The sequence below is a fragment of the Primulina huaijiensis genome, chromosome 13, assembly GCF_012295235.1.
Source record: "Primulina huaijiensis isolate GDHJ02 chromosome 13, ASM1229523v2, whole genome shotgun sequence".
NCBI classification, from domain to species: domain Eukaryota; kingdom Viridiplantae; phylum Streptophyta; class Magnoliopsida; order Lamiales; family Gesneriaceae; genus Primulina; species Primulina huaijiensis.
In genome coordinates this window covers 12,850,604-12,877,959 of record NC_133318.1, presented here as the reverse complement: position 1 = coordinate 12,877,959, position 27,356 = coordinate 12,850,604, and the positions used below count along the sequence as shown (strand labels likewise).

At 37.0% G+C, this 27,356-nt stretch overlaps 2 protein-coding genes and 2 long non-coding RNA genes across 4 annotated transcripts; 2 read left to right on the top strand and 2 right to left on the bottom strand.

Moving 5' to 3' along the window:
• Positions 1 to 321: 321 nt before the first annotated feature.
• On the top strand, positions 322 to 9,931 carry LOC140991125 (FHA domain-containing protein FHA2). The gene is made up of 3 exons (XM_073461075.1): positions 322 to 1,175; positions 8,779 to 8,936; positions 9,506 to 9,931. The coding sequence occupies exons 1-3, from the start codon at positions 485 to 487 to the stop codon at positions 9,713 to 9,715; spliced, it is 1,059 nt and encodes a 352-aa protein (XP_073317176.1). The 5' UTR covers positions 322 to 484; the 3' UTR covers positions 9,716 to 9,931.
• On the bottom strand, positions 1,729 to 8,772 carry LOC140991127 (uncharacterized). The gene is made up of 2 exons (XR_012177800.1): positions 7,582 to 8,772; positions 1,729 to 2,755 (listed from the first exon to the last, which is right to left on the bottom strand). It is a non-coding gene; the product is annotated as an uncharacterized lncRNA (long non-coding RNA).
• LOC140991126 (uncharacterized) lies at positions 2,747 to 7,872 on the top strand. Its single transcript, XR_012177799.1, has 2 exons — positions 2,747 to 6,896; positions 7,038 to 7,872. It is a non-coding gene; the product is annotated as an uncharacterized lncRNA (long non-coding RNA).
• A 5,511-nt stretch (positions 9,932 to 15,442) lies between the features above and the next one.
• On the bottom strand, positions 15,443 to 18,719 carry LOC140991005 (uncharacterized). The gene is made up of 4 exons (XM_073460907.1): positions 18,522 to 18,719; positions 18,195 to 18,308; positions 17,218 to 17,322; positions 15,443 to 15,828 (listed from the first exon to the last, which is right to left on the bottom strand). The coding sequence occupies exons 1-4, from the start codon at positions 18,625 to 18,627 to the stop codon at positions 15,587 to 15,589; spliced, it is 567 nt and encodes a 188-aa protein (XP_073317008.1). The 5' UTR covers positions 18,628 to 18,719; the 3' UTR covers positions 15,443 to 15,586.
• Between the last annotated feature and the right edge of the window lie 8,637 nt (positions 18,720 to 27,356).

The following is a 27,356-nucleotide window of genomic DNA, read 5'->3' as shown; positions in this document are numbered from 1 at the left end:
CGTCTCCAAACAAGCCACTAACAATTTAACACAATCAATTTTTTTTTGAGTGATACTACATATACATCCATATTTGTAAATCAATTTGTACAACATAAAAAATTCAATACAAAAATTCAATTTGTCACAATCTCACTATATANCAATAAAAAGTAATACTTTTAGCATAAAAAATAATATTTTTTCATAAATGATCCAAATAAGATATTCGACGCACGAAATTGATCAGTGAGACCGTCTTATAAGAGTTTTGGTGGATTGTTAGATAGATAGATGTAACATGATGATAATAATTATATTTGGTAGCATGATTATATCGGAGTCTTGGGCGGAGCTTTCAAACCAGATGGCCTTTAATTTGTTGATTTTATGTTTTCATGTATTTCTAATTTCTCAATCCAAATTCCTAATTCCAAATTGAAAACCCTAATTTGTTGTTTTTTCGCCTTCTACAATACACCATAACTCAATTCTGAACAAAACAATGGGGAGCAGCGGGGGTAGCGATGTGGAGGCTGGGTTCGCTAAGCTACAAGGTGAAGATTTTGAGTACTATATGCAGACGTACTCCATAATCCTAGGTCGCAACTCCAAGAAGTCTTCAGTAGACGTGGACCTTTCCTCTCTCGGCGGTGGAATGAACATCAGCCGCAACCATGCTCGCATCTTCTATGACTTTCAAAGGCGTCGTTTCGCCCTAGAGGTCCTTGGCAAGAACGGATGCTTCGTCGAGGGTGTTCTGCATCTCCCTGGCCATAACCCTGTTAAACTCGACTCACAGGACCTGCTCCAAATCGGAGACAAAGAATTTTACTTTTTGCTACCGGTTAGGAGCATTCTTGGTGGGCCTATTGGTCCAAGGCACCATGTGGGTAACTATCAAATGGGGGGATCTGGGAATCAGTATCATCATGTTACTCCGAGTCAGCAGCAACATTTGGGGTTGCCGCCTCCTTCCGGAGTTGGAGGGATGGGGTATGGCAAGCAGGGGAGGGGAAGGGCTGAGTATTATGAGGAGTACAACGAGGAGGAAGGTGGTGGAGGCGCTGGTGGTGGTGTGGATGATGCGTCTTCGGGAGGCAAGAGAATGAAAAGAGGTGATGGAGTCGATGGTTCCTATAGTGGTGTTTATGGATATGGTTCTAGTGGGAAGGCTGGGAGCTCAGGGCGATTAGGTAAGTTTTTTACACGCAATTTGATCTGTTACATTAAGCCCCCGTCAAACTATGAATTTGGAAATTTGCATTGTTTGATGTTAGAATTTGAGTTTCACGTCTCTAGCTTCTACAATTTGAAATGTGTATAATTTGCATTGCATATTGCATATCATATCTTATGATTAAATTTATTTATCTGCCTCCTTGACCGTGGGCTCCCAAAATTAAATAATCTAGCTGTTGATAAATTTTGGTTGACTCAGGCATAATGCAGTGTTTCTGAAGGCATTAGGCACCTGATTTCATACCAATAATTTTGGTGGAATTCTTGACTCAGAGGCCGCACGTTTGAATGTTGAGTTATTTGTTCTGTTTACAGTCTATGGTGATTGGAAAGAGTGGAATCACTGAGGCCAACAAATTATATTCTTTGGCTTTGGTTGATGGACCGTGAATTTGAATTTTGCTTTTGTCATCTTTACCTGGATGTTTTGGTCTTCAGATAAAATTTTAGAATTTGCCTAGAATTAGATTTCTGGTTTTAAATGATTGTTTTTCTTTTCTTTCCCTTTTGCCCTTTTGCTACCCTTGTATGTGTTCAAGATCTTGACCTGCTAAATTTGGAGTACATTAAACCATTGTCTTATTCAATTTGTTAGGGGTATTGGATTCGAGTAGATGATTAAGAAGTATTTTGCATCTTCAGTACTCATTCTACTTATGCCACCATAGGCAATACTTCTTTTCCTGTTTGTCAGCTCTTTTTCTGTTCAATTTAGGTCAAAACAGCTTTGCAGTAGTTTGATGTGTTCGTTGCATCTAACACACGCTGCACACTGCACATTCCGCCGTGTTGAGCTTTCTCACCTTGGAAAGTATCATATTTAGGTATTCCATATTCAAGGGCGTCACTTAGAAATGGGATTTAGGCTTCCTAATTTTCATTGGTGAATATTGCTTTTTCCTGACAGACAAACAAAAAAATAAGTTTTTGTTTTTATTCGATGCATAACTTCCCTAAAACATCCTTTGTAGAAATTGTGTCTGAATTGCCATCCTGGAGGATAATTTACTTATCCCATCAACTATAATTCGATTTTTTTAATTTGATCTCTTGTTGACGTGATTCATTTGACTGCTTTAAAGGCTTCAATTATCTTTGATTGATTCATTCGGTAAACTTTTGTCTCCATGCGGACTTGACAAGAGTTTGTTTCACATACCATTCCATAATGTTATAATCTATGATATCATATTTTCGGAGAACTCGATCAGTATTTGTTAGATCATTTAGTATTGGTGATAACAAACAATAACTTATTGTATTAGTTCTAGCTTCCTTTTGATATATATTACAAGTACTTGAACGATTAAGAAGAATCCATTTAACCGGTCATGTAATGCTAAGTTATTCAACCACTTTATCATCAGAAGCGTAATTGATCTACTCGACCGCTCATGCGCACTAGTCTCTGGCACATGGACTACTCGACTTTTTTTATCCAAGAACATTAATCAACGGTCAAATAAAGTTATCTTCAGATACAAGCCACATATCTTACAATGATCTCACCTACTTTATCAGAAAAGTTGGTAGACTGATCATGCGCGACAAAACATGATATTAGTAGATCAAACTGTTTTCCTTAAAAGTCTATAAGCAGAGCTAGTTACTTTTTGCCGTCAATGTTCGTTTCTTCTCATATTTGGTAAATGTCAAACTGGTCATTAATTAAAGTGTAGGATATATAAGGAAAAGTCGGCGACAACAATACTATTGCAATAATGCTCATTAATTGAGCTACATTGAAACGTTGAATGAAAAGATTGAAGAAGTACTGTATATAGAGAATGCCAAGAAAACAGAACAACAACAAGATTTGTACACACTTGAAACATTCTCTGAAAAGATTTCCGAGCACTCGTCATCCTCACAAGATATACACTGCTCAACAGTCCACTCATCAAAGAACATTCATCAGATCTTCAAGGATTATCGAGGGCTTATGTCAACTCACTCGGTCGTTTTTGCCAAGATCGTTTGAAGAGTTTTTCGACAGATTGAATCGAAGGATTAATTATTTTACTTCATTCGTGTTGTATTGGTTGTTAGACTGCGAGTCTCAAATGTTTGTGAGAATACTAGGAGTTTCAACTTAGGCATTTGATAAGTCCTAAGATTGAAGTGGGTTGTTACAAAGTGTTGTAAAACCAAATTCTTCCAATGAAATCCTTCTTAAGTGGAAGGAGTGACGTAGGAGCTTGAGTCTCCGAACATCCATAAAAATATTTGTGTCATTTCCTTGTCGCTTTATTAATACTCTATATTTGAGTATATAATCTTCATAAGAACTATCAGACCATTTTCCACACAGATTTGTGGTCTGACCGTTTCTTAAAGTGTTGATAAAATCAGGTCTTGTATAGCTAACACTCTCTAGATCGGTCGCATTATTTTACAGATTTTAAACAAAATTTTAAAAAGAGTTTATTCAGGCCACTTAAACTCTTATCCGATATTAACAAGTGCTATTAGAGCGGGTTTTTCACAACTTCGATATTTATATACTCAAATGACTTCTTTCAATAAGATTCAAATGTTTTCTAAAGAAGATTACGAAGACTAGAAAATTCGTAAAAAGGAACACTTATCTGCACAGAATGATGACATGTGGCATGTTATCACTGAAGGACCAATGAAGATTGTAAAGACAAATACAACCGTAGCAATATCTGAGGGTGCTCCACAGATTGTGGAGAAACATCGATTTGAATGGATCGTCGAGGATAAGAATAAGGTCGGTCAATCTTGACAATGTGGCCAAAGATATCTTTTATAAAACTCTCTATTAAAATATGTTTAATAAAATTAAAACTTGTTCAACAAGTAGAGAAATTTGGGAGAAGTTGACTCAACTTTGTGAGAGAAACGACCAGACAAAGAAGAACAAGCTAACCGCGGCCATTCAGAAGTTCGATATTGCCAAGATGAAGCCTGAAGAAACTCTTATGTATTCAACAACTCCTCACAGATTATGGGATCCAGTCGATTGAAGCTCCTATATTTTGCGACAACAAAAGTGTTATTGTCATAACATACAATCCCGTGATGCATTTCAAAACAAAGCGCATTGATATTAGACATTACTTCATAGAGAATCATGTCATAAAAAAGGAGATTCGACTGGAATACATCTAAGCCGATCAACAGACAGCAAACATTCGCACCAAAACGTTATCGGATGCTAAGTTTTCTTACTTTAGAAACATTATTTGTTTGGTAAACCTATCTTAATGCATATGTTAAGGGGAATAATCGTTGACATTTCATCATATTATAATGAAGTAAAGACATGTCAAGCGTGATAAAACAATAGTCCAGCTGGCACAAAATGTTTTTCATCAAAATGGTTGAATGACTTTTGGAAACTGTGATTTTATCTGACCCTGACATTTAAATGTCTTCATTATTATATTTAAATTGATTTGAGGGAAAAACGTTTCATATTAAAATTACTTACAACTTTCACACACGGTTTTATTTCAGTGATGTTTCATCTGTCCTTTTAAAATTTCAAAATTCAAATATCCACAACAGTACTGACACGCGTACTGTTGTGATTGTCTCATTAAATCAAATATATACCTCATTTTCTACCTTTACACATGTTTACGCACACAAATATTTTCAAAAGCTTTCTGCAAATTTAGTTCTCTTAAAATTCTCTGTGCTTTCATGTATTTCTTCTCAAATTTTCTTATCAGATTCAAATGTCTATCCAAAAGACTTGTCTTACCATCGATTTTGAACCAATTATCTCCATTAAGAACGAGACTATCTCTTCCGTTCTGGAGATGCTCGAAGCTTCCGATCTGAGGAAGTTTCTGACCTGCGACTCCACTTTCAATCCATCTAGTCAAGCAGTACTTCGCCTCTGCGAGGATGGAGCATGAGAGCATCATATGCACAATCGGAGCGTCAAACTATATCATCTTCCATCAATTTTTCGGAGATGCTCTGGAAATGCTGACAACCGGTATGGCAAAGTTTCATATCTCCAGACGGAAACTCCGAAATATGGAGCATTGAGTTCTCTCGGGCCAGCAGCCGTATGTCTATTCCGACAGAGAATCATGATCTGAAGATGGAATTTAGATTCCTTGCCAATATTGTGGCCAAAGCCTTTTTTAGCCAAAGTAGGGGCATACGACAAGACCACCCACGAGAATTTCCAGTACATAGCGGTGATAGCATCGAAGATCGGTGTCAACTGGTCTGATATTTTATTTGGGACTCTTTGCGAAATGACCAAAGGAAGGTTCAGTTTGCAGATCTGTCATCTGCTTGAAATTTTGAAGGTGACGTTTGCTATCACCGAGATGCTACATCCAAAGAAATTGCTCAATGTTGTGACCGTCACCGAATTCCTGCAGAAGAACACTTCGTTCACTGCCACTGAGCAATCACTGACAAAGGCAGGTGCTGAGCGACATGCTCTAAAAAGAAGGCGGCACCGGCCAGGGCACCGATCAAAAAGAAGATGGTATGCTCTGAGACCGATGAAGAGGATAACCAGGAGAACGTCTCTCTAAAACAAGTATTCACCAAGCCCCAAATTCTGTCCACTGCATCAAAACGTTCGAATACTGATGACCCCAAGCGGTCAAAGGGTGATGAGCAGCCCAAGAAGAAGAAGATCAAGTAGGTATCCGAAGTGACTCAACCGGAAACTGCTCCACAAGTCCAGCCCATTTGACCGGCGGCTGACATCCGAATTTCTGAAGGTGTTCTTCCTCAACATCCACTGCTCTTCCATTGGACCCTAAGAACAAGGGTAATGCAACTGCCATCAAACTTTCCACTGCTGTTCAGACATATGTCGCTCCGACACAGTCCCAAGTATTAAAGGCGCTGGCAAAAGGAATGAAGATGTTTGACAGATGGTTTGAATATCGTTCATCTGTACTGTTCAAGACCATTCTGGAGGACCTTCTAAAGAAATTGGCAGTTCTGTAGGGGGAAGATTCTGGATTGGCCCGAGACGGATCAAAATAAAGTAGCTCTCGTCCGCGGGACATATATCTATTTTCAACTAACGGAAAGCCTTTTCCGATTGATAATAATCCTGCGGCAGTCAAATTTTGATGCCAACAGCCCACCGCTTCCGATGATGTTGCCGTCATCTCACAACTGGAGTCGGATGTCTTGACCATCGGTTTCAAGTTCGCATGGACACAAATCAAGATGCCAGTCCCAAAAGTGCATCTCCTGAGATTAGTTTTGAAGAGAAAGTCTCCCGGTCCCCACCTTCTCCGAAGATTACTACTCATCTTACTTCTCCTATCATCTCTTCTCCACCGGTCGAGTTCGAGATTCCAAAAGATGCCTGTCCTATCCTCCCAAGTCGTGAAGGCACTTCTGGAGCATGTGGAGACGGTAAATGACAACGAACACGACCGGTCGGATTCAAACAACACCTCTGATACTGAACCCTCAATTAAACTTGATCCAATTGCGATCGATGCACACTTTACAAAGGTCAACTTCCATCTTGAGAAGGTTCGAAAGTTCATGGTTGACTTTGATGCTCGTCTGCTAACTTCCGACATTAGAATCTCTAATCTTCGCCAAGCTATCGTACGAAATTTCTCAGAACTTAAATCCGACAAAAGTTGCATGGACGAAGTTAAGAGTACAAATAAGCACACCAACGATGTCATAGTCACGTTGTCTAGACAGTTAACACAAACTGCACAAAGACTTGGGGATTGTATCAACGGTCTTCAGGCTACCCTTGGCACCTAGCTGCAAGAAATTATAGATCATTTTCAGAATGTTGATGCAAAAAAAGGGGGCAGAAGAACAACGAAGGCAAGAAGAGGCTAGACGGCTACTAGACGAAGTTAGAAAAAGAGTAGCAGCTGAAAAGAAGAAGAAGAGAGACCATCAGAAGAGAAGTGGTGGATCCGGTGGAAGCTCCTGGGTTAGAAGGTAGATTAGATTTTATTCATTGTGACAATGAAATTTATTATCTCAATTAAATTCATTTTTCTTTTATCGCGTATTATCTCTGAGGCTCAGGTTTTGTCTCACCAAAAAAAAAAAGAAGTTAGATCCTTTAGTTTTGATGATAACAAATAATAATTTATTGTATTAGATCTAACAGCCGTTTGATCTGTATTACAGGAACTCGACCGCTTCAGAAGAATCCATTTAATCAGTCATGTAAAACTAAGCTATTCAACCGCTTCATCATCAGCAGAATAATTGATCTACTCAACCGCTCCTACGCGCTAGTCTGTGGCACATGGACTAATCGACCGTTCTTTTTATCCAAGAACATTAATCAACGGTCGAATAAAGTTTTCTTCAGATACAAGCAACACATCTTACAAAAATCTCACTTACTTTATCAGGGTAGACCGATCATGCACGATAAAACAGGATATCAGTAGATCAGACTGTTTTCCTTAAAAGTCTACGCGCAAAGCTAGTCACTTGTCGTTTCCTCTCAGATTTAATATAGGTCAAATTGCTCATTAATTAAAGTTTACGATATATAAGGAAAGGAAAGCGACAACATTACTATTGCATTGATGCTCATTTATTGACCTACAGTCGAACATTGAATGAAAAATGCAAGAAGAACTATATATAGAGAATGCCATGAAGAGAGAACAACGACGAGATTTGTACACACTTGAAGCATTCTCTGAGCACTCTTAATCCTCACTAGATATACACTGCTCAACAGCCTACGCATCAAAGAACATTCATCAGATCTTCAATGGCTTCTATCAACTCACTCTACCGTTTCTTGCCAAGATCGTTTGAAGAGTTTTTCGTCATATTGAATCGAAGGATTCATTACTTTACTCCATTCGTGTTGTATTCGTTGTTAGACTGCGAGTCTCAACCATTTGTGAAAATACTAGGAGTTTCAACTTATACAGTGTATAAGTCCTAACCTAAGATTGAAGTGAGTTGTTACAAACCAAAGTCTTTTAGTGAAATCCTTTCTAAGTGGAAGAAGGGGTTACATAGTAGCTTGAATCTCCGAACATTCATAAAAATACTTATGTCATTTCCACAGTTATTTATCTTATTAATCCGTTGTATTTGAGTGTATAATCTTCATAAGAACTATTTGACCGTTTCCGTACAAATTTGTGGTCCGACTATTTCGAAGTGTTGAGAAAATTAGGTCTTGTTTAGCTAACACCATCAAGACCGGTCACATTATTTTTGACAACTTTTAAAGAAAATTCTAATCCAATTCTAATAGCATATTTTTTTGGCTGTTTGTGATTGGTTCAAATGTTTTTGTCACCACGAGGAGGTCATAAGTTCTTAAGTCGTCTTCACCTTTTTTGTTCCATTTAAAATTTTAGGCATTTAACCACATTTTATTGGGTCAAGACTCAAGAAAAATGGGAATGCAAGGTAACTAATAAAAAACTAAATTTGACGATTTGATAGTGTGGCATCATCCCTTCCAAAAATGGTTCAAAAACAAACAATTCCCATCCTAACTCCCAAAAAAAAAAAAATTACAATTGAGGGATAAGATATGTTTCTATCAATCCACTATAAATTGAGTTGAATGGAAGTTGATTGCAGATAAGAAGGCTGAAGGGAGATTACGAGTGGATAGGGAAGCTGACAATCAGCAGCTCCTTCAGTTGGAAGAGAAAGATGTTGTATCATCAGTGGCAACATTATTGTCCGATTTATGTGGTCCTGGAGAATGGATGCCTATGGAGAATCTTCATTATGAGGTTGTTTATTTGTATTAACTTCAATTTGAACTCTTAAGCCCCACTCTTCTCAGCTTTACCTATCAATAATGGTCAGGGAGTTCGAATTTATTGGAAATGGTCTTTGTTTTGACATTAGATGTGTTGTATCCTGTCATTATGTTTGTAACCGCCATTCAAATTTCCATATTTTGTGTGTTTCTGGATTATATTTTCAAATTGCATCTGCAGCTTGTTGATTGTGAGCTGTGACTTGCAGAATGAGGTTTGTTTGGTTTGATTTGAAGTCAAGTGATGAGGCTTTTAATCAGAGTCGATATCTATATCAAGCTTTTTAACATGTTAAATGGAGTTGAATATAATATAGTGCACCCGAAAAATTGAAGCATGCATACGGAAGCTTTTCTTTCAGATTTTATTCGAAGGTCTAGTAAAGAATTGCTTTTTCCTCTGAGGAATCCAAGGCCCAAACATAGATTCGATGTCATTCTGCAAATCTTTCTTGCTCAATGATGTACATACTATGAAGTTTACTTGTTGGCAAGTGGCAACGTGATGTGACTTCAAAAATCAGCATTTTTACTGTGCAGTTGGTGGAACAATTCAGTAATATCTGGCATCACAGTCGTGTGAGAAGATACCTGACATCTGAGGATTATTCCGGTCCAGAAGTCAAAGGAAAACCATGGTACGGGCTGCTCGTTCTGGTGAGGAAATATCCGGAGCACTTTGTTATCAACACAAGATCCAAGGGACACGTGACTCATGAGTTTGTCTCTCTAGTCTCACTAGTCTCATGAATTTGCCAAGTAAAATGTAACTAAGCTCATGGTGTTGAATGAATATAAACTCTGCCCTGTATTCATAACACATCTATTTCTCTTTCCCAAGCAATATGCTGTTTTTCGCATGTCGTTTATCATGTACGGCCATCAGCCATTCACTCTATATGATCCAGCCTAGTTTTATATATTTACTGTTCAGTTATAATAGAACCTGCTAATTTTATTTGCTTAGTTATGGTTTTATGGGATAGGATGAGATGATCAATATGTAATACAAGTAATAACAATATATATATGAATATTTTGTCATATACACCGAAGTTATATATGCATATAAACATTTTCTTCTCCGTTTGATTGTGCTTGTTTATGGGTTAATTGGTCTAACACATATTGGAGTTTGTCCATGCCTTTTCATGATTTTTTCAGAAAACATCAAATATCAAAGAAAATAATTTTCCGACTTTTGACCCTCAATATAATTTTTTTTATACTCACCCGTAAGATCTAGTTTTCTACAAGCTCTACTATGATTATTAATTAACTCGTCGAGTCGATAAATAATAACCCTTATTTTATATAATCTATTAGGTATGTTGGCAGAAAATTCACTAATGACTCTTTTAGATAGATTATATTGCCAGCATAAATTATGGAATTATATTGTTTTAATTAGTTTCAGTATGATTGATATGAATAAAATAACATGCGTATTAAATTTGATATCTTTATTTATTAATATGAAATGTTTGTGTACATATATCCCGTCTATTTATGTATAATATTGATGTACTTGTTAGGCAAGTGGAGGGACCCACGCAAATAAAATATTCAGAATATTTCATCCCACATCGGAAGGTTTACAAAAACTGCAGGAAGAACTTAGTTATAAATAGAACTCGATTCCTTCAGTTATTGTATCCCAAAATCAAAAGCTTTTTAGCTTTGATAAATAGAGAGTGCATAGAAAAAAAGAGTGTATTTTTTCTTGAGTGCGGGAATTCTCTTGTGTGAGTTAGAGAAATTATTTTCTCGTTATATTCGGGTTGGGAGTGTGAGAAATATTGAGTGTATTGGTATATACACTTGTTGTAATATTTCTTCCAGTTATAAAGTTGCAGTGCTCCGTGGACGTAGCCTATATTGGGTGAACCACGTAAATCTTTGTGTTCTTGTTGGTTATTTTATTCCGCAAGTTTTGGGGTACTATTATCATCTTGGTCGACATCGCTTCGGTGTAATTCCCCAACAACTGGTATCAGAGCCTTGTTGTGAAAATTCTTAAGAATTCTGAGTATGCTCTGTGGTTGCAGCTTTGTCTGATCTTCCACATCAGAAAAGATTTTTTAGATTTTTTGCTAAGGCTAGAGAAGTGATGGCCGGAGATGATGGATCGGGACCGGGAATCAACAAGTTCGACGGTACAGATTTTTCGTTCTGGCGGTTACAGATAAAAGANTTGGGAACCGATGCGGGCAGCGGTTAGCAACTCTGTTGGAAAAGGAAAACTACAACTCAATGATGTTAGAGATCAAATCCTAGCTGAAGAAGTTCGCAGGAAAGACTCGGGTGAAGCAACATCATCGAGATCTGCTCTAAATCTTGATAACAGAGGAAGAGGCAGGAGTGGTGAAAGGAGTTCCAACCGATGGCGCGGTAGATCCAAGTCAAGAAATGGAAAAGACAAAAACATCTCTGAAAAGAATATGAAGTGCTGGAGCTGTGGTGAGACTGGTCACCTGAAAAAGAACTGCAGATCAATGAAAAATAATGCCAATGCTGTCACTGATGAAGTACATGATGCTCTGCTATTATCCATGAAAAGCCCCGTTGATTCTTGGGTTATGGACTCGGGAGCTTCGTTTCATACCACTGGTGATCGCGATGTATTTGATAATTACATCGCTGGCGATTACGGAAAAGTTTTCCTGGCTGATGGAAAACCCTTGGAAATTGTTGGTATGGGTGATGTACGGATGAAGATGTCAAATGGATCTGTCTGGAAAATCAACAAAGTCAGACATGTACCAAATTTGACACGCAATCTGATCTCGGTGGGACAGCTCGATGATGAAGGCCACAATGTGACCTTCGGTGATGGTTCCTGGAAAGTGAACAAAGGAGCCATGATTGTTGCTCGAGGAAAGAAAACTGGAACATTGTATATGACTTCCAGTTGCAGAGACACATTAGCAGCTGTGGATGCTGGAGCCAATTCAAGTCTATGGCATTATAGACTTGGACACATGAGTGAGAAGGGAATGAAGATGTTGGTGTCAAAAGGAAAGCTACCAGAATTAAAGACTGTTGAACACCAACTATGTGAAAGCTGTATCTTTGGAAAGCAGAAGAAGGTGAGCTTTTCAAAAGGCGGTAGAGAACCGAAAGCAGCAAAGTTGGAGCTGGTTCATACTGATGTATGGGGACCATCTCCTGTGACATCCCTTGGAGGCTCGAGATACTATGTCACATTCATTGACGATTCGAGTAGAAAAGTTTGGGTTTATTTTCTGAAAAATAAATCTGATGTTTACGAGACCTTTAAAAGGTGGAAAGCCATGGTGGAAAATGAGACCAACTTGAAGGTGAAGTGCTTACGGTCTGACAATGGTGGAGAATATGAAGATGATGAGTTCAAGAAATATTGTGCACAGAACGGGATCAAGATGGAGAAAACCATTCCTGGTACACCTCAACAGAATGGTGTAGCTGAAAGGATGAACAGGACCTTGAATGAACGCGCAAGGAGCATGAGATTGCATTCTGGATTGCCAAAATCATTCTGGGCTGATGCTGTTAACACTGCAGCATATCTGATCAACAGAGGACCTTCGGTACCACTGGACTACAAAATACCCGAAGAGGTTTGGAGCGGCAAAGAAGTAAACCTTTCTTTCTTGAAAGTGTTTGGATGTCTATCCTATGTTCATATTGATTCAGCAAGCAGAACAAAACTTGATCCGAAATCAAAGAAGTGCTTCTTTATTGGTTATGGAGATAATGAGTTTGGTTATCGTTTCTGGGATGACCAAAATCGGAAGATCATTCGGAGCAGGGATGTAATCTTTAATGAGAAACTTCTGTACAAGGACAAGTCAGACATTGGAGCTGGAGATGAATGTCCTGAAGTCGAGAAGACTGATGAAGTGCCATTGACAAACATTCCTGTGAATGAATCGAAAACCAGTAACCAGGAAGATGAAGAAGAAACTGCACAAGATGATGACCCAAAAACTCCGGTGATTGAACTCAGAAGATCTTTGAGAACCATTAGACCACCTGATAGATACTCCCCTGCACTTCACTATATTTTGCTGACAGACAAAGGTGAACCGCAGACTTATGTAGAGACAATGCAAAATGATGATTCAACCAAGTGGGAGTTGGCCATGGAAGATGAGATGGATTCACTGTCATCCAATCAGACGTGGGAGTTGACAGAACTTCCGCAAGGCAAAAAGGCGTTACATAACAAGTGGGTGTACCGGTTAAAAGAAGAGCATGATGGTAGCAAGCGGTACATGGCAAGACTTGTTGTAAAAGGCTTCCAACAACGGGAAGGAATTGATTACACCGAGATTTTCTCTCCGGTGGTTAAATTAACCACTATCAGGACTGTACTTGGACTAGTGGCGAAGGAAGACTTACATTTGGAGCAGTTGGATGTAAAGACTGCGTTTCTTCACGGTGACCTAGATGAAGAAATTTATATGAAGCAGCCACAGGGCTTTGAAGTACGGGGAAAAGAGAGAATGGTGTGCAAACTTCAGAAGAGCTTGTACGGTCTCAAACAAGCTCCAAGACAGTGGTACAAGAAGTTTGATGGATTCATGAGTGAAAATGGATTCCTAAGGTGTCAAGCTGATCACTGCTGTTATGTGAAAAAGTTTGACGGTTCTTATATCATACTACTGCTATATGTAGATGATATGCTGATAGCTGGAGCTTGTCTGGAAGAAATTGATAAACTCAAGAAAGATTTATCAAAGGAATTTGCCATGAAGGATTTGGGTGCTGCAAAGCAAATCCTTGGAATGAGGATCTTCAGAGACCGGGTGAATGGATTCTTGAAGTTATCTCAAGAAGAGTACGTGAAAAAGGTGGTTAGCAGATTTAATATGGATGAAGCTAAATCTGTGAGTACTCCTTTGGCTAGTCATTTCAAACTAACCAAAGCACAATCACCATCGACGGAGCAGGAGCAGGCTTATATGAATAAGGTTCCTTATGCTTCTGCTGTCGGAAGCCTCATGTATGCAATGGTGTGCACAAGACCAGACATAGCACATGCAGTGGGAGTTGTGAGCAGGTTTATGAGTAATCCAGGAAAGCAACACTGGGAAGCAGTTAAGTGGATTCTCAGGTATTTGAAAGGTACTGCTAGTTGTTCTTTATGCTTCAGGAGATCAAAATTTGGCTTACAGGGTTTTGTCGATGCCGATATGGGTGGTGACCTGGATGGCAGGAAAAGTACTACTGGATATGTGTTCACATTAGGTGGTACAGTTGTAAGCTGGGTGTCTAAGCTGCAAAAGATTGTTGCGCTTTCGACTACTGAGGCTGAATATGTTGCAGTTACAGAAGCTAGCAAGGAGATGATATGGTTGAAATCCTTTCTGGAGGAATTGGGTCAGAAGCTTGAAGATAGCACATTACACTGTGACAGTCAGAGTGCTATTCATTTAGCAAAAAATCCTGTTTATCATGCTAGGACAAAGCATATACAGGTTAGGTACCATTTCATCAGATCAGTGCTGGAAGATGGAGTCTTGATGCTGGAGAAGATTCCTGGAAGTAAAAATCCAGCCGATATGCTCACGAAGACGGTAACCATGGACAAACTGAAGTTGTGTTCAACTTCAGTTGGACTGCAAGTATAAATGGAGATATATGAGCTGCTGCACTGATGGTGTGAAGACATGATTGAAATCAAGTCTTCAAGTGGGAGAATTGTTAGGCAAGTGGAGGGACCCACGCAAATAAAATATTCAGAATATTTCATCCCACATCGGAAGGTTTACAAAAACTGCAGGAAGAACTTAGTTATAAATAGAACTCGATTCCTTCAGTTATTGTATCCCAAAATCATAAGCTTTTTAGCTTTGATAAATAGAGAGTGCATAGAAAAAAAGAGTGTATTTTTTCTTGAGTGCGGGAATTCTCTTGTGTGAGTTAGAGAAATTATTTTCTCGTTATATTCGGATTGGGAGTGTGACAAATATTGAGTATATTGGTGTATACACTTGTTGTAATATTTCTTCCAGTTATAAAGTTGCAGTGCTCCGTGGACGTAGCCTATATTGGGTGAACCACGTAAATCTTTGTGTTCTTGTTGGTTATTTTATTCCGCAAGTTTTGGGATACTATTATCATCTTGGTCGACATCGCTTCGGTGTAATTCCCCAACAGTACCTATATGCATGCGCGTGCTACGGACTCAAATATTGCTGTATGCTCTAATGTCTCGGGCCTAGATCAAATCAAGCCCAAGAGTCAAAAGCCTTGGAAGAATCTAGACGTCGTGAGGAGGTGGAGAGTGGATTGTTAGAACGATTCGGTTATTTTGCTCGAGTGTTAACTAACTTGTGCTAGGCGTACTGACTAGCTTTTGAACAGGGTACAAAGATTATCTCTGGGTCAGTATAGTTCATCTACTATTATTATACATAAATCGTGGTTGCAACAACGTCTTGGTCGTACCCTGTCCTAACTTATCCGTATCATTGTTATTCTTGAGAGAGAAAAACGAAAGCATAAACACAGTTTTCATACATGTCCGATATGACTGTGTAGTAAAGAAAGGAGCCGAATCCTTGTAAGTCAGAAGATCAAGATTCACATCCAGAAGTAAGACAGACAGCTAATAAAGAGGAACTAAAAGATATATCAGGATTCTTCTTTGTTCAGATTATGGACAGTTCTATATATGTCTTGTTCCCGAGCACGTTTCGCAGCAACTGCTTCATCATCAAGTACCTGTATTGGTGACCACTCCGGCACCTTGAACCAACCGCTACTTTTATCACTGAATTCACTTATGACAGGTCTTAATTTTATTGTAGCATAATCAACAGCCGTCCCAACAGCAGCAAAAATAACCGAATATCGAACAGCACCAGCTTGACCAGCTAATTAAACATAACCAAGAGAAGTGACTAACCGTTCAATTAATAAGAATGAAATATGCAGAACATAAAGAAAATTCAAATGAATCCAAAAGGTTCAGACATTCACAAGAAAGGCTGGTAATTATTTTAAATGTACTCTCATTCAAGAGCTATACATATGAATGTATATCATGCCATATAGGTCCGAGATACTACAAAAATTATGATAGAATTTGTCATCTTTACACTTATCTCTCCCGCTCAAGTTTTATTATTAAACGTCTAATAGTAACAAACCAATCTCTTTCTATGAATAATATCGCTTCTTTGTACCACAGATTCATAGAAATGCAGACAAAGAAGACACAAATAAAAGATTTCGCCAAGGATGAACAGAATTGGAGGATTTATGAATAGTTAGTTGCATGAGTACTGATACTTTCCAGGTATTCGCATCAGAGAGAGTTGATGTATGAGACAGCAAGATCAAATATGAATATCCATGAACAAAATCTTGAGCAGAAGCTAGAATAAATAATGAGGGGGGACCCTAAATTTTGCATTCATGCAAGGGGAGAATAAATAGTAAAGCGAGAAACCACTAAATAAACAAAAGGAAGTTGGAAGTAAATGTAAAACCAATCTAAGTTACTCTTAATGCAATCATGCATAATGTAATGCTATGCAACTATTTGGGTTCAATAAAGCTCCTTGCTTGGGTTGTTAAGCTATCACATGTGTGAAGCACCGGGCGCTAGCATTTTTTAACTAAAATTATAATTGATGATATTGACAGAGTTCAAATATTTTAAACTTGTACAACATCCCAAACCTCAAATTTGGATAGTCATGACATAAAAGCAGTGACACATGACACTAAGGCCTTTTGTTTCTACTCAACAAGGCATATATCATATATATTTGTTATGAACTATATATAAGTGTTCTTTTTGAACCCAACCTACGAATTTCAGTAAATCAATCCCTATCATGACTTCGCCCATTAGAAACACAAACCACAAACAAAAAAAATCAAGCATGTCTTTAATTTTTTTAGAATAGAGTGTTCATCACATGCAAAACCTATATAAAGTACCACAATAATTTGTTTGCAAGTTTTGCATTCAACCAAGTGTGCAATTTAAAAGGCTGGAGATTAAGAGCTACTACAGATAAAGAAGCACTTGGCTTTAAAAAGTGCTTTGTTAAGCATTGTTTCTATTTAAAAACAAAAAAACGAAAGACAGTAAATTTTATTTCTTTTTGGATGGAGCAGAGATTTTTGGCTTCAAGAGAAAAACAGAAGTAAAAAATAGGTCCTGGATTTTTTTTTGTTTGAAAAGGCCATCCAAATGCCATAAATCACTTGATACAGACAGGAAATTTAATGCTTAATTTTCAGATTCTGACCTTGAAGGCGTCCAAGAATAGCTCCGCTGCCAAGGCCTCCAACAACTGAATTCAGCAAATCATCTGGTTTTCCCGTTCTACTCACCCTGACAAATTCACGTGAACCTGTGAATTAAAGAACTAAGATGAGTAGTTTGTAGAATGAGCTGACAAATAATACATTCATTTGCTTGGTGTACAAATTAACCTTTCCTTATTTCTATTAATCTGTTCTTAGAGACATTACAGAAACAATTTTAGTGATAAATAAAATTCTTTTGGGGTCTCAAGACTCTCAACCCTCGTGGTCTTAAGTCCACTGTTTTATGGATAAAGATAAAACTTTTGGACAACAGTATAACTCTCATCTAACAAATAATGTACTTGGTTGGCCATCCAAGAACAAAGTTCAAAGGAGCTTATCATGGTCTTCTCAACAAGAGTTCATTGTGTCTGAAATCAATTATACACGGAGAGACTCTTCACCTTTGTATTCCAAAAATAATGCAATTCTTGATAATACACACACACACATATAGTGATTCCCATAATAAGCATAGACATAATAATATTGTAAAATTTAGTTATAATCTGGATTATTGGACTGACCTAAAAGGAGAGAGCTTATGGATATTTAGAACAATGAATAAATTGGCATTGCTCCAAAGAACAAATTTATTAAATAAATACATATCTCAGAATTCATCCCTAGTTTATTCAACTCAACACTACAATGAGAATCCACTTTTTCAAAATATGATGTGATTTTTAATTTTTAACAAGAAAATTACTGCATAAACGCATCCACGCGCAAAGCTGAAAGCCAAAATGATGCAAGTCAAATAATTTTAAATCCATGTCTCAAAACCATCAATTCAAGCAATACCTTAGGTAATCGCATTGCAAGAAACGTAACTGAAAGTCAGGTAGACCAACATTACTTCATAGTACAACAATTCAAATACCAAGAATAAAAGGTTCAAAAAAAAAAAATTTACCGCAATAACAACCGGTGACAATCGCAAAATTAGATGCATAAGCTGCCGCTGTTTTAGAAAGGCCAATAACTTTTCCATGCTTTGATATTAACCCAACTCCTCCTCCAGCAACTCCTAATATATACGAGAAACAAAAAGAAACAAATAGATCGTTTCTTAGCACAAACGGGTGAGCTTTCCAATCACAAAGGTAGACTGAAAACATAGTTTTGACTTTTAAGTCAATGCAGTGGTGGAACAATCAAGAACAACCGTATCAAAGAAACATTGATTGAGCGAAATTAATGGTGGATTTGAAATTAAGTGATGAATACAAGAAGAAGATACCTGCTAGTAAAGTAGGGATGAGAATCCGGTGTTTCCACGTGTCTGACGAGGTCACACTCGAAGGAGAAGGGATATCCTGATCAGGGTTGTCGTCAATTGCTCCCATTTCTTAATCGGACGGTGAAAGTGGCGCGGTTGCGCAAGGCGGCGATATGTATTTAAGCTCCGACGCCCGAGCGTACGAAGCTTAAATTTTGCATCATTTTTTTTTTAATGAAATTACATTTATTAAAATAGGTAAAAGAAGAGTACAATTACAACTACATTGAGTATTTCCAGACTAGAACAAAGTCGTAGATCATAACGATGACACTACACGTCATCTATGACATATATCGCACTCGGAATACAACGATAAATTAAAAACTTGATCTTCTTAATAATAGCATCAACATCCCGCTTTTCGTTTTCAAAAATCGCCATATTCCTCGTGTTACAAACATGATATATTGTAGCTGCAAGTGTCATACATCTCATTTTGTTAATCGTTGAGTTGTCTCGGTAAACACCTCGAAAGGCTTTGAAGACAGCCGTTGCCGATCTCACATCTTTCTTCATGCCCAACCAATCTCGAATGATACTAAAAATACTCGGCTCTCTTGATTTTAGTAGATTAGAGCAGAGATGAAGCAAAGCAGATTAGCGTTCCAGTTCAGAACTATCAGATCAACGTGCATCATATCAGAATAATGTAAAGCTTCAGAAGCAAAGCAACAATGAAGCTCAAATTAGAAATTATCAGAGAAGCCATTATCTATGAGAAGAAAAGTTACGAGAAATAGGCTTCAACAAATCAGAAAATAAGAAGAAATTAAAGAAATACCTCAGAGAAGCAAATGATTAGATCCAAACTGGAGCTGATACATCTCAACACTCTGAATATTTCTTAATCCTAAATCTGATAGTCTTCCGAACCTGAACAGTTGCTTTCAATCTTAACAGCTACTAGATCAACGGATCAACATAGCATTTGAAATACAACAGTATTTGGATGAAGAATAATAAATAGTACGATAAAAAAAGAAAGTTTGTAAAAAGATTATTCTGTGAAAAATTTGGTGGCAGAGTGTGTATCAGATTTGAATTTAAGATTTCTGACAGTTGGAGTCTCAAACACTATAAATACTTAATCTTGGGTCATTCATCGGTGGGTGATTTTTGAAGTGTATCGTAAGTTGAAAAATAAGAGATCACAACGAGCAAGGAGCCACAGCTTTAAAAATCAAATCAGAAAACACAAGGTTCCTTAGCTGATCCAATAATAAACTCAAAACACATAAATTATTCTGAGTGTGTATAATTTGTATGAGCAAGCCACAGTGTTGTAACACTTTTTGTCACCTCGCTGAAGCCTCACTCGAAAATCGTCATATTGGGCGATCTAGACGTTGAGTTGAGCTGAGTTGAGAGCCATGTCATCTTATTTGTGATTTGGACATTGTGCATCACTGAATATCTATCAAGAAAACAGTAGTAAGGATGACATGCTACTCTTTCTAAAATTTGATCCAAAAATAGTAGAGGAAAATGATCTTTTTTAGTGATATCATTCAATTTTCTATAATCAATACACATACGCCAACTAGAAGGGACTCGACTTGTTATCATTTCACCTTTGTCATTTTTTTATCACTGTAATGTCATTTTTTTTGGAACTATTTGTGTTAGGCTTACCTACTTACTATCAGAAATAGTGTAGATTATTCCAACATCAAGTACTTTGAGAACTTCATTTTTCACAACATATTTCGTACGTGGGTTTAGTTTCTTTGTGGTTGTTGATGTCTTATCATTTTCTTATAAATAAAAATTTTGTGAGTGCAAATTGATGGATTAATATTTTTGATATCTTTTAGTGTCCAACCAATAGCATTTTTATGTCTTATAAGCATATCGACTAATTTAACTTCTTGATCACTTGCAAGTTTAGAAAATATTACCACCGGATATGTTTCATCTTCTCCAAAAAATGCATACTTCAAATCTTTTGGCAGAGGTTTTAACTCCAATATTGGTGGTTCATCTTTGTTTTCATATCTTGTCTCCACTTCTTTCTCTGATCATAGAAAAAAGTGATACCTCTTAAAATCATCAAAAATAATTTCAATATTTTGTTTAAGAGTATCAATTGAACAAATATTCAATTGGTCACGAGTAATCTTTTTTTTTTTTTTTAATGTTTTCTTCCACAAGGATTTCAATAAAATTTTAATCTTCACTTTCATCTTCTTTGTCATGTACCGCTTACAAAGATTAAAAACATTAAGCTCCAAAGTCATGTTCCAAATCGTAACTTTATTATCTCGTTCATGCAATTTATCAAAGCAGAAGTTGCTAAAAATAGACGACCCAATATGACAAGAATTGCAATACAAGCTTCGACAAGTTGTGTATCCAAAACTATGAAATCGATAGGATATGCAAATTTATCAACTTGGACTAACACATATTCTACCATACATTGTGACACTTTAACATATCTATCAACAAGTAAAAACGATACTGAAGTATATTTTAACTCTCCTAGATGAGTTCTTGATAAACTAAATATAAAAGTAAATTCACACTAGCTCCAAGATCAAGTAAAACTTTTTTAATCTTTCGTTCTCTAATAATACATGAAATAGTAGGACAATCAGGGTCTTTGTATTTCAAAGTAATATTATTTTGAATGATTGCACTTGTTAAGCTAAAATGCTTTCTTCTTCAAATTCAATTTTTTTTCATAGTGCACAAGTCTTTCAAAAATTTAGCATAAGATGATACATTTTTATTGCATCTAATAATGAAATATTGACTTTTACCTGCTTAAAAATCTCATATATATCCGAATTCAAATTTGATTTTTTTTTTCAATACATGAGGAAATGGTGGTGACAATGTCTATTGAACTTCTTCTTCGCAAAGTATGAGTTCCACTTTCTTACTTTTGGATTAGATTGATCATCATCAACTTCACAAATTTCAGGAATATATTTTTAAGAACCTTACCACTGCGAAGAGTAATTATAGGTTTCTGATCCATTAATTGATTTCCAGAAGTTCCAGTTTATGAATGATGGTTTTTTGGATTAGGTTATTGTTGTAAAGGAAATTTATCAGTCGTTGTAACTGATAGAAATAGTCTTTCTTTTTATAAGTTTAGAATAAAGTTTTTGCGAAGTTGGTATTAAGAGTTTCAGTAGACGGTGTCTATGTCATACTAAAATGAGTGTTTACATCAGCTGTAAATATCGAAGTCTTTTAATGAATAACTTTTAGAAACAAAAGAAGAGCATATGTAGAAGGATTTTAGCCTTTGAACTTCCAAAAACAACTCTTGTGCATTTCATTATCTGCTTCAGTGATTTTCATTTTTCATAAAGCTTTGGTGGACTTATTCCACATTTATTATATCAGTTGTCTGCTGAACTTTGAAGGTCACGAACTGAAACATCCACTACTTTTTAACATTAAAATCTTACTATTTTTTAAAATTCGAAACTTTTATATTAAAATGACTCAACATTTCCAAAATTCTAAATGCATAAAAATCCATAAAACGTCACCGCCAACATCATATGTCAACATTCAAAGATGTCCAAAATTAAACTTCATATTAAAGCATAAATCTCTAAATAGAAAATCCTCAAAATCTTTTCGTAAAAACTTTAAATGCTAATAAGTAAATGAGAAAAATCAATGTCCCTCGGGAGTGTACTGTCGGACTCGATCCACCCAAGCGTCAGCGGCTCCCTCAATCTCATCCTCACCTGCAACCATCCAAACCTCGTGAGCCTAATGACTCAACATGTTCTAATCATGAGTAAAAAATAAAACATATACATGCACACGCATAAAAATCATACTTTTATTTAAATAGCTAGCATAAATAAATCATAAATAATTAAATCGTAAAGCTTTCCATCATCATATATCATTTTAGGTGAAGTTTGATCCTTGAAGTGACTAGCTGTAATCGTATCATCATGTGGTCGACTGATCAGTCTTAGCTCACCATTGCGCATGGGGACGGGCACTAGGCCTTGTCGTAAATGGAAATACGATCGTCGGGCTCCCTCTGAGGCATTCTTCCGTAAACAAGATCCCTCTGGGGCCTTCTCTCTCACAATATTCACAATCATATCATATCATATTTGTCACAGTCAATTCACATCCTTGAAAATATTTTATTTCCTTTTTATTCATAAAATATCGTGTCCTTCAAAATTCGTAAAATAGCATTTTACAGGAAAAATCGTACACCTTTAGCATATATCGTAAAAATATCATATTTCATCATAAAAATTTTAAAATATCATTTGGCATGTATTATGATTCTTCGGGGCACTGCCGGACCTTTCATACTACCCAGGACGCAAAATGATCATTACCCATGGACACCAAAATTCTCGATTTTGACTTTCTCTTACCTTTATTGACTCGAGTCTATACCATAGTATCATATAAGCTTAAATTTGACTTTTAATTTTTTTCTTAGACGTAAACCCGAGCATTTCTATTTAATAACTAAACCATGAAGCGTTTTTAACCCGAATAAATTCAAAATTTTATATTTTCTTCCTTAATTTTAAACATAAACTTTTCATCCCTAAACTTAACATGAAACCTTAAAATACACCCATAAACATTTTTTAGACGTAAAATTAAGCTCCTCAACTAATTTCTCAATTCGTTTTAAAACTTAATCGTACGTCCTGATTTTAACCCGTATCGACTCAAAACTTAACCAAACTTGAACCATAGCTTATCAACACCTTACTAACCCTTTTTCATCCCAAATAAAGCCAATTAAAACCCTTGAACAAGGCTAGAATCATGCTGGAAAATTATGGTCATTTTCGAAAACCCTAGCTTGCACAAACCCTAAACCCTTCGACCCTAGACCATGGCCGACCCAACCAGCCCCTAGCTGACTATCCTAGGACCATGTGTAGAACCCGTAATTAGACTGCGTATAAGCCATGCATAATTCTAATTTTTTTTTTATTAAATTGAATTCATTGCATGAGTATTTAAATGCATTCTTTGAAGCTAAGTATTTCATTCAGTAGTTTAAATTTTATTCTTTTCAGTTCATTAAGTGAGGCCGGACCGGAGTTGGAGTAAAGAAATAAATTTTAATATTAAGAAAATATTCTTAGAATTTATTTAAGATAAATAATAAATCATTTTAAAATAAAAGAAGGTTTAGGGATTTATTTAATTAACTTGAGATAAGTAGCAAATAAATTCTTTATGTCCAATAATTTAATTAATAGCCTAAATTTAAATATGTGACCAATTGAGATAAGTTAATCTAGACTTATTTTAGTTAAGAAATTATAATTTATCATGATAGTAAATTTACCTTTAAGATTTAAATATCTAACCATGTATGCAAGATAATGTTATTCCTTAACTAATTAATTAATACTTAATGGGTAGATAAAACTTTAAATATTTAAAATACATGAATTAAGCAATATTTCTACCTAATTTAGCATTCAAAATTTCGGCCCCCTCATTATCCAACCCAATCTTGATTATTTTGGCAACTCTCCATTGATATCATTTCCTTAATCATTTCTTGGTTTGATAATTCCTACACTTTTAATCCTCATTAATTGATAATTAAGCAATTTTCCTACCCCATTTATTTAGTAGAAAAATCGGCCACCCTTGTTTAAGATTTAAAAATATTTGACAACCCATTTAATTAATAGTCTTCCTATCTATTTTTATTGGGAGATAATTATATCACAACAAATCTTCTATGATAATTAATGGAGCAAGATCCCACCCAACCTAGCTAGATAAAATCGGCCATGTTGTTTTTTTTAAAGATTTAATTGTGATTTTTATTTCAACTCATTCTTTATTTATCCCCTTAAATATTCTAGATAGATTTATCCTCCCCAACTTTTAAATCACTACCAAGATTTAATTAAACCAATTCTCCCTTTGCACCTAGACCTCAAAATCGTCCTTATGCACCTCTAATATCCCCAAGAAAAATCTTTGACATCATTCTTTTCCTTATCACTCAAACTAGTAGATAGAAAGAATATTTTCCCTTCCCTTTATCTTGTATCTTCCCATTTAAGTTCCTAGACTCCCTCCCACTCCATAATCTCGAAAATTCCAGCCTCCTTCAGCACTGAAAAACCGTGAGAGCATAGGGTAAAATAAGGAGGAAAAACAAGAAAGAAAACAAGAGAAGTAACTCCGTCTCCTCCGCGCCGCGTCGCCGTATTCTTTCGTTTTTCATTCAAACGACATCAAGGCATGTATATGTTTTCCTTTTCTCTTCAATCAAGCCATATAGGTATTTTTAAACATCATATGTACACGATTTCATGCAAGAAAACCGAAATATGACAGCAAATTTTTGTAAAATTCTGCACAGATTTTTTTAGCCTTCCTTGTGCACTTCACGTTTTCTGCTGTTTTGATGGTTCAGGTGGTTGGCTCGATTCCAGTGGCTCGGCGCTGCATCTAGACATGTACTAGGACATGTTAGGGTCATGTAACAACGTTGGTTCCAGCCCCTTCACGCTGGAGATAGAGTTTTGACAGCAACACCCCAAACATGTCACTTTGTGGATCGAAATTGGCATGTGTATTGTCAAGGGTGATGCTTCTGATCTTGGCTGCCCTAGGGGCTATAGCCATGGTTAGAACATCTCCTTGTTATGTCTAAGACATGACCAAGTCGCCCTTTTGAGGCTTGGTCCACGATGGAATCGGTTTTCAAATAAAAGAAACAAGAACAGATTTTCGGCCCCTTCATTTTTCCTGCATGTGTAATTTCGGTTTTGGTGGATGGTGTGGATCTGGTTTGGCCTATGGCCCTTAGCCACGGTTCATACCATACCCCAAGATGTCTAGGTCGTGCCATGGTCAATGAAATGGCCACTGGAACGACACGAGACAACGAACAAAGCAAAACACCCCTCACGCGCGCAAGGGTGCTATCGGGTGGAACTTTTCTGATGTTGCTGGAATAATTCGAATGGTGGCTGGCCTAGGGCCCTTAGCCATGGTTCAAATCATTCCTTGGGATGTTGTGGAGAGGCTCTGGTCGGTGGTTCAAGCCCCAATGGCCAAAAGTCTCGCAAACGACGCGATGCAAGCGAAGTTGCTGCTGCTGGAATTTGACAGCAACTTGCTGTGTCGGTTCGGAGGCTCGTTTGAGTTCTTGGTTGGCTTTTAGCCTATGGCCTTGGACTGGACAGTGCCTCATCGAGTTAGGAAGGCCACGTTTTTGGCCGTTCGTGATTCGGATCATTTTTGAGGTCGTACGAGAATTTACGGTGCGATGTGCCAAATTGACTCTCGAAAGAGCGTTTCATGTTTTGGCCTCCATTCACCTAGATTTCGGCCCTCACCATTTTAGGAGCATAAATTCATAATTTTAAGTGTATTTTAATCATGACTATACGTTGGTTCAGTGTTGGTTCGGGTTGGCTCGGAGTCATGATTAAATACGAAGTCGTCGAGCGTCATTGTCGCATTTTTTTTACTTAAATTGCATAGTTGGTCAAGTAGAAGCTATTGCATATTTTTCATGGCATATTTAGGTTGCAGCGAGCCTGGGAACGATCCAATCCAGTTGGTAAAAATAATACAGGATATTTCATTATACAATTTAATTATATTACGTGCATGAAAATAGAAAATACTTATTTTGAGATTTATGCGATATTGCTTGTGGTCAATTCACTATTTTGGGAGCACTATTTACTCGGTCGCCAGTGACCGATCAGTTCAGTTTGGTACCACCCGGTCGCCAGTGACCGGTCAGTTCAGTTCAGTTTGATACTCCCCCGGTAGCCAGTTACCGATCAGTTCAGTTCAGTGCAGGGGCCACATGCGTAGACCATAATCTCAACAGAAAATTATTACCAGTTATTTCAGTACAGGGCTCCAAGGAGCAACATTTTTACTACGATTTTAATTCAGTCATGCACGTATTATAATTGCTCAGTACATGTTATTTTCAGTATGCCCCATGACTTGATATTTTATCCCATGCAAAATTTTACTAGTATTTACTCGTTACATACGATATATGCATGCTGAGTCTTTAGGCTCACTAGACTTGATTGTTGTAGGTACTGATGAGGTCAGGGCCGAGGGCGGGGACCAGTGAGCCAGCTTGGGTCAGCAGTAGTGGCACCCGAGGACCTCAGTTCAGCATTTATTATTTTATTTCTCAAACAATTTTTAACAGTTGTGGGATACTCTTAAATTGTTATTTCGCAAATAAATCTTTTCTTCCGCTGCCATTTTGAATATCAAACTTTGTTTAGCGGTTTAATTATGAATGAGGCATTTTGATTATTTAAAAAGAAAATTTTTAATTTTTCCGCAAATTTTCAAGCACGGATTTTTAGGCCTTCACACCATGACTAAACCCTAGAAACCCTGCTGGACCAAGTTTAAAGAGCCTAAAAACGACGTGCAACCTTTATCCTCTCTTTCCAACCGTTGCACAGCCCATCGAGCACCATGAATAGACTCTCTTAGGACCTTGAACACATCCCAAACAGTATCTAGCAGTCTCCCTCGCCTAGGACCAGAAATGCAAACTCTAGCCCCATTTGATCCCAATTTTCGTTTAACATCTTGCCTTACATGTACAACCATTAATCATGGCCCTTAAACATACTGAAATTCATCCATTCCCATAGCCCTAAGATGGCAGCCCCTTTGTGCATCATAATCATGAGTTCGAATGCATGAAAATCAAAATTTTATCTTGTACAAGCCATAAAAACGAAAATAATAGGATGGTTTCATATTATTCATGCAAACATGATTAAACACACATAATATGGTTTGAATGGTGCA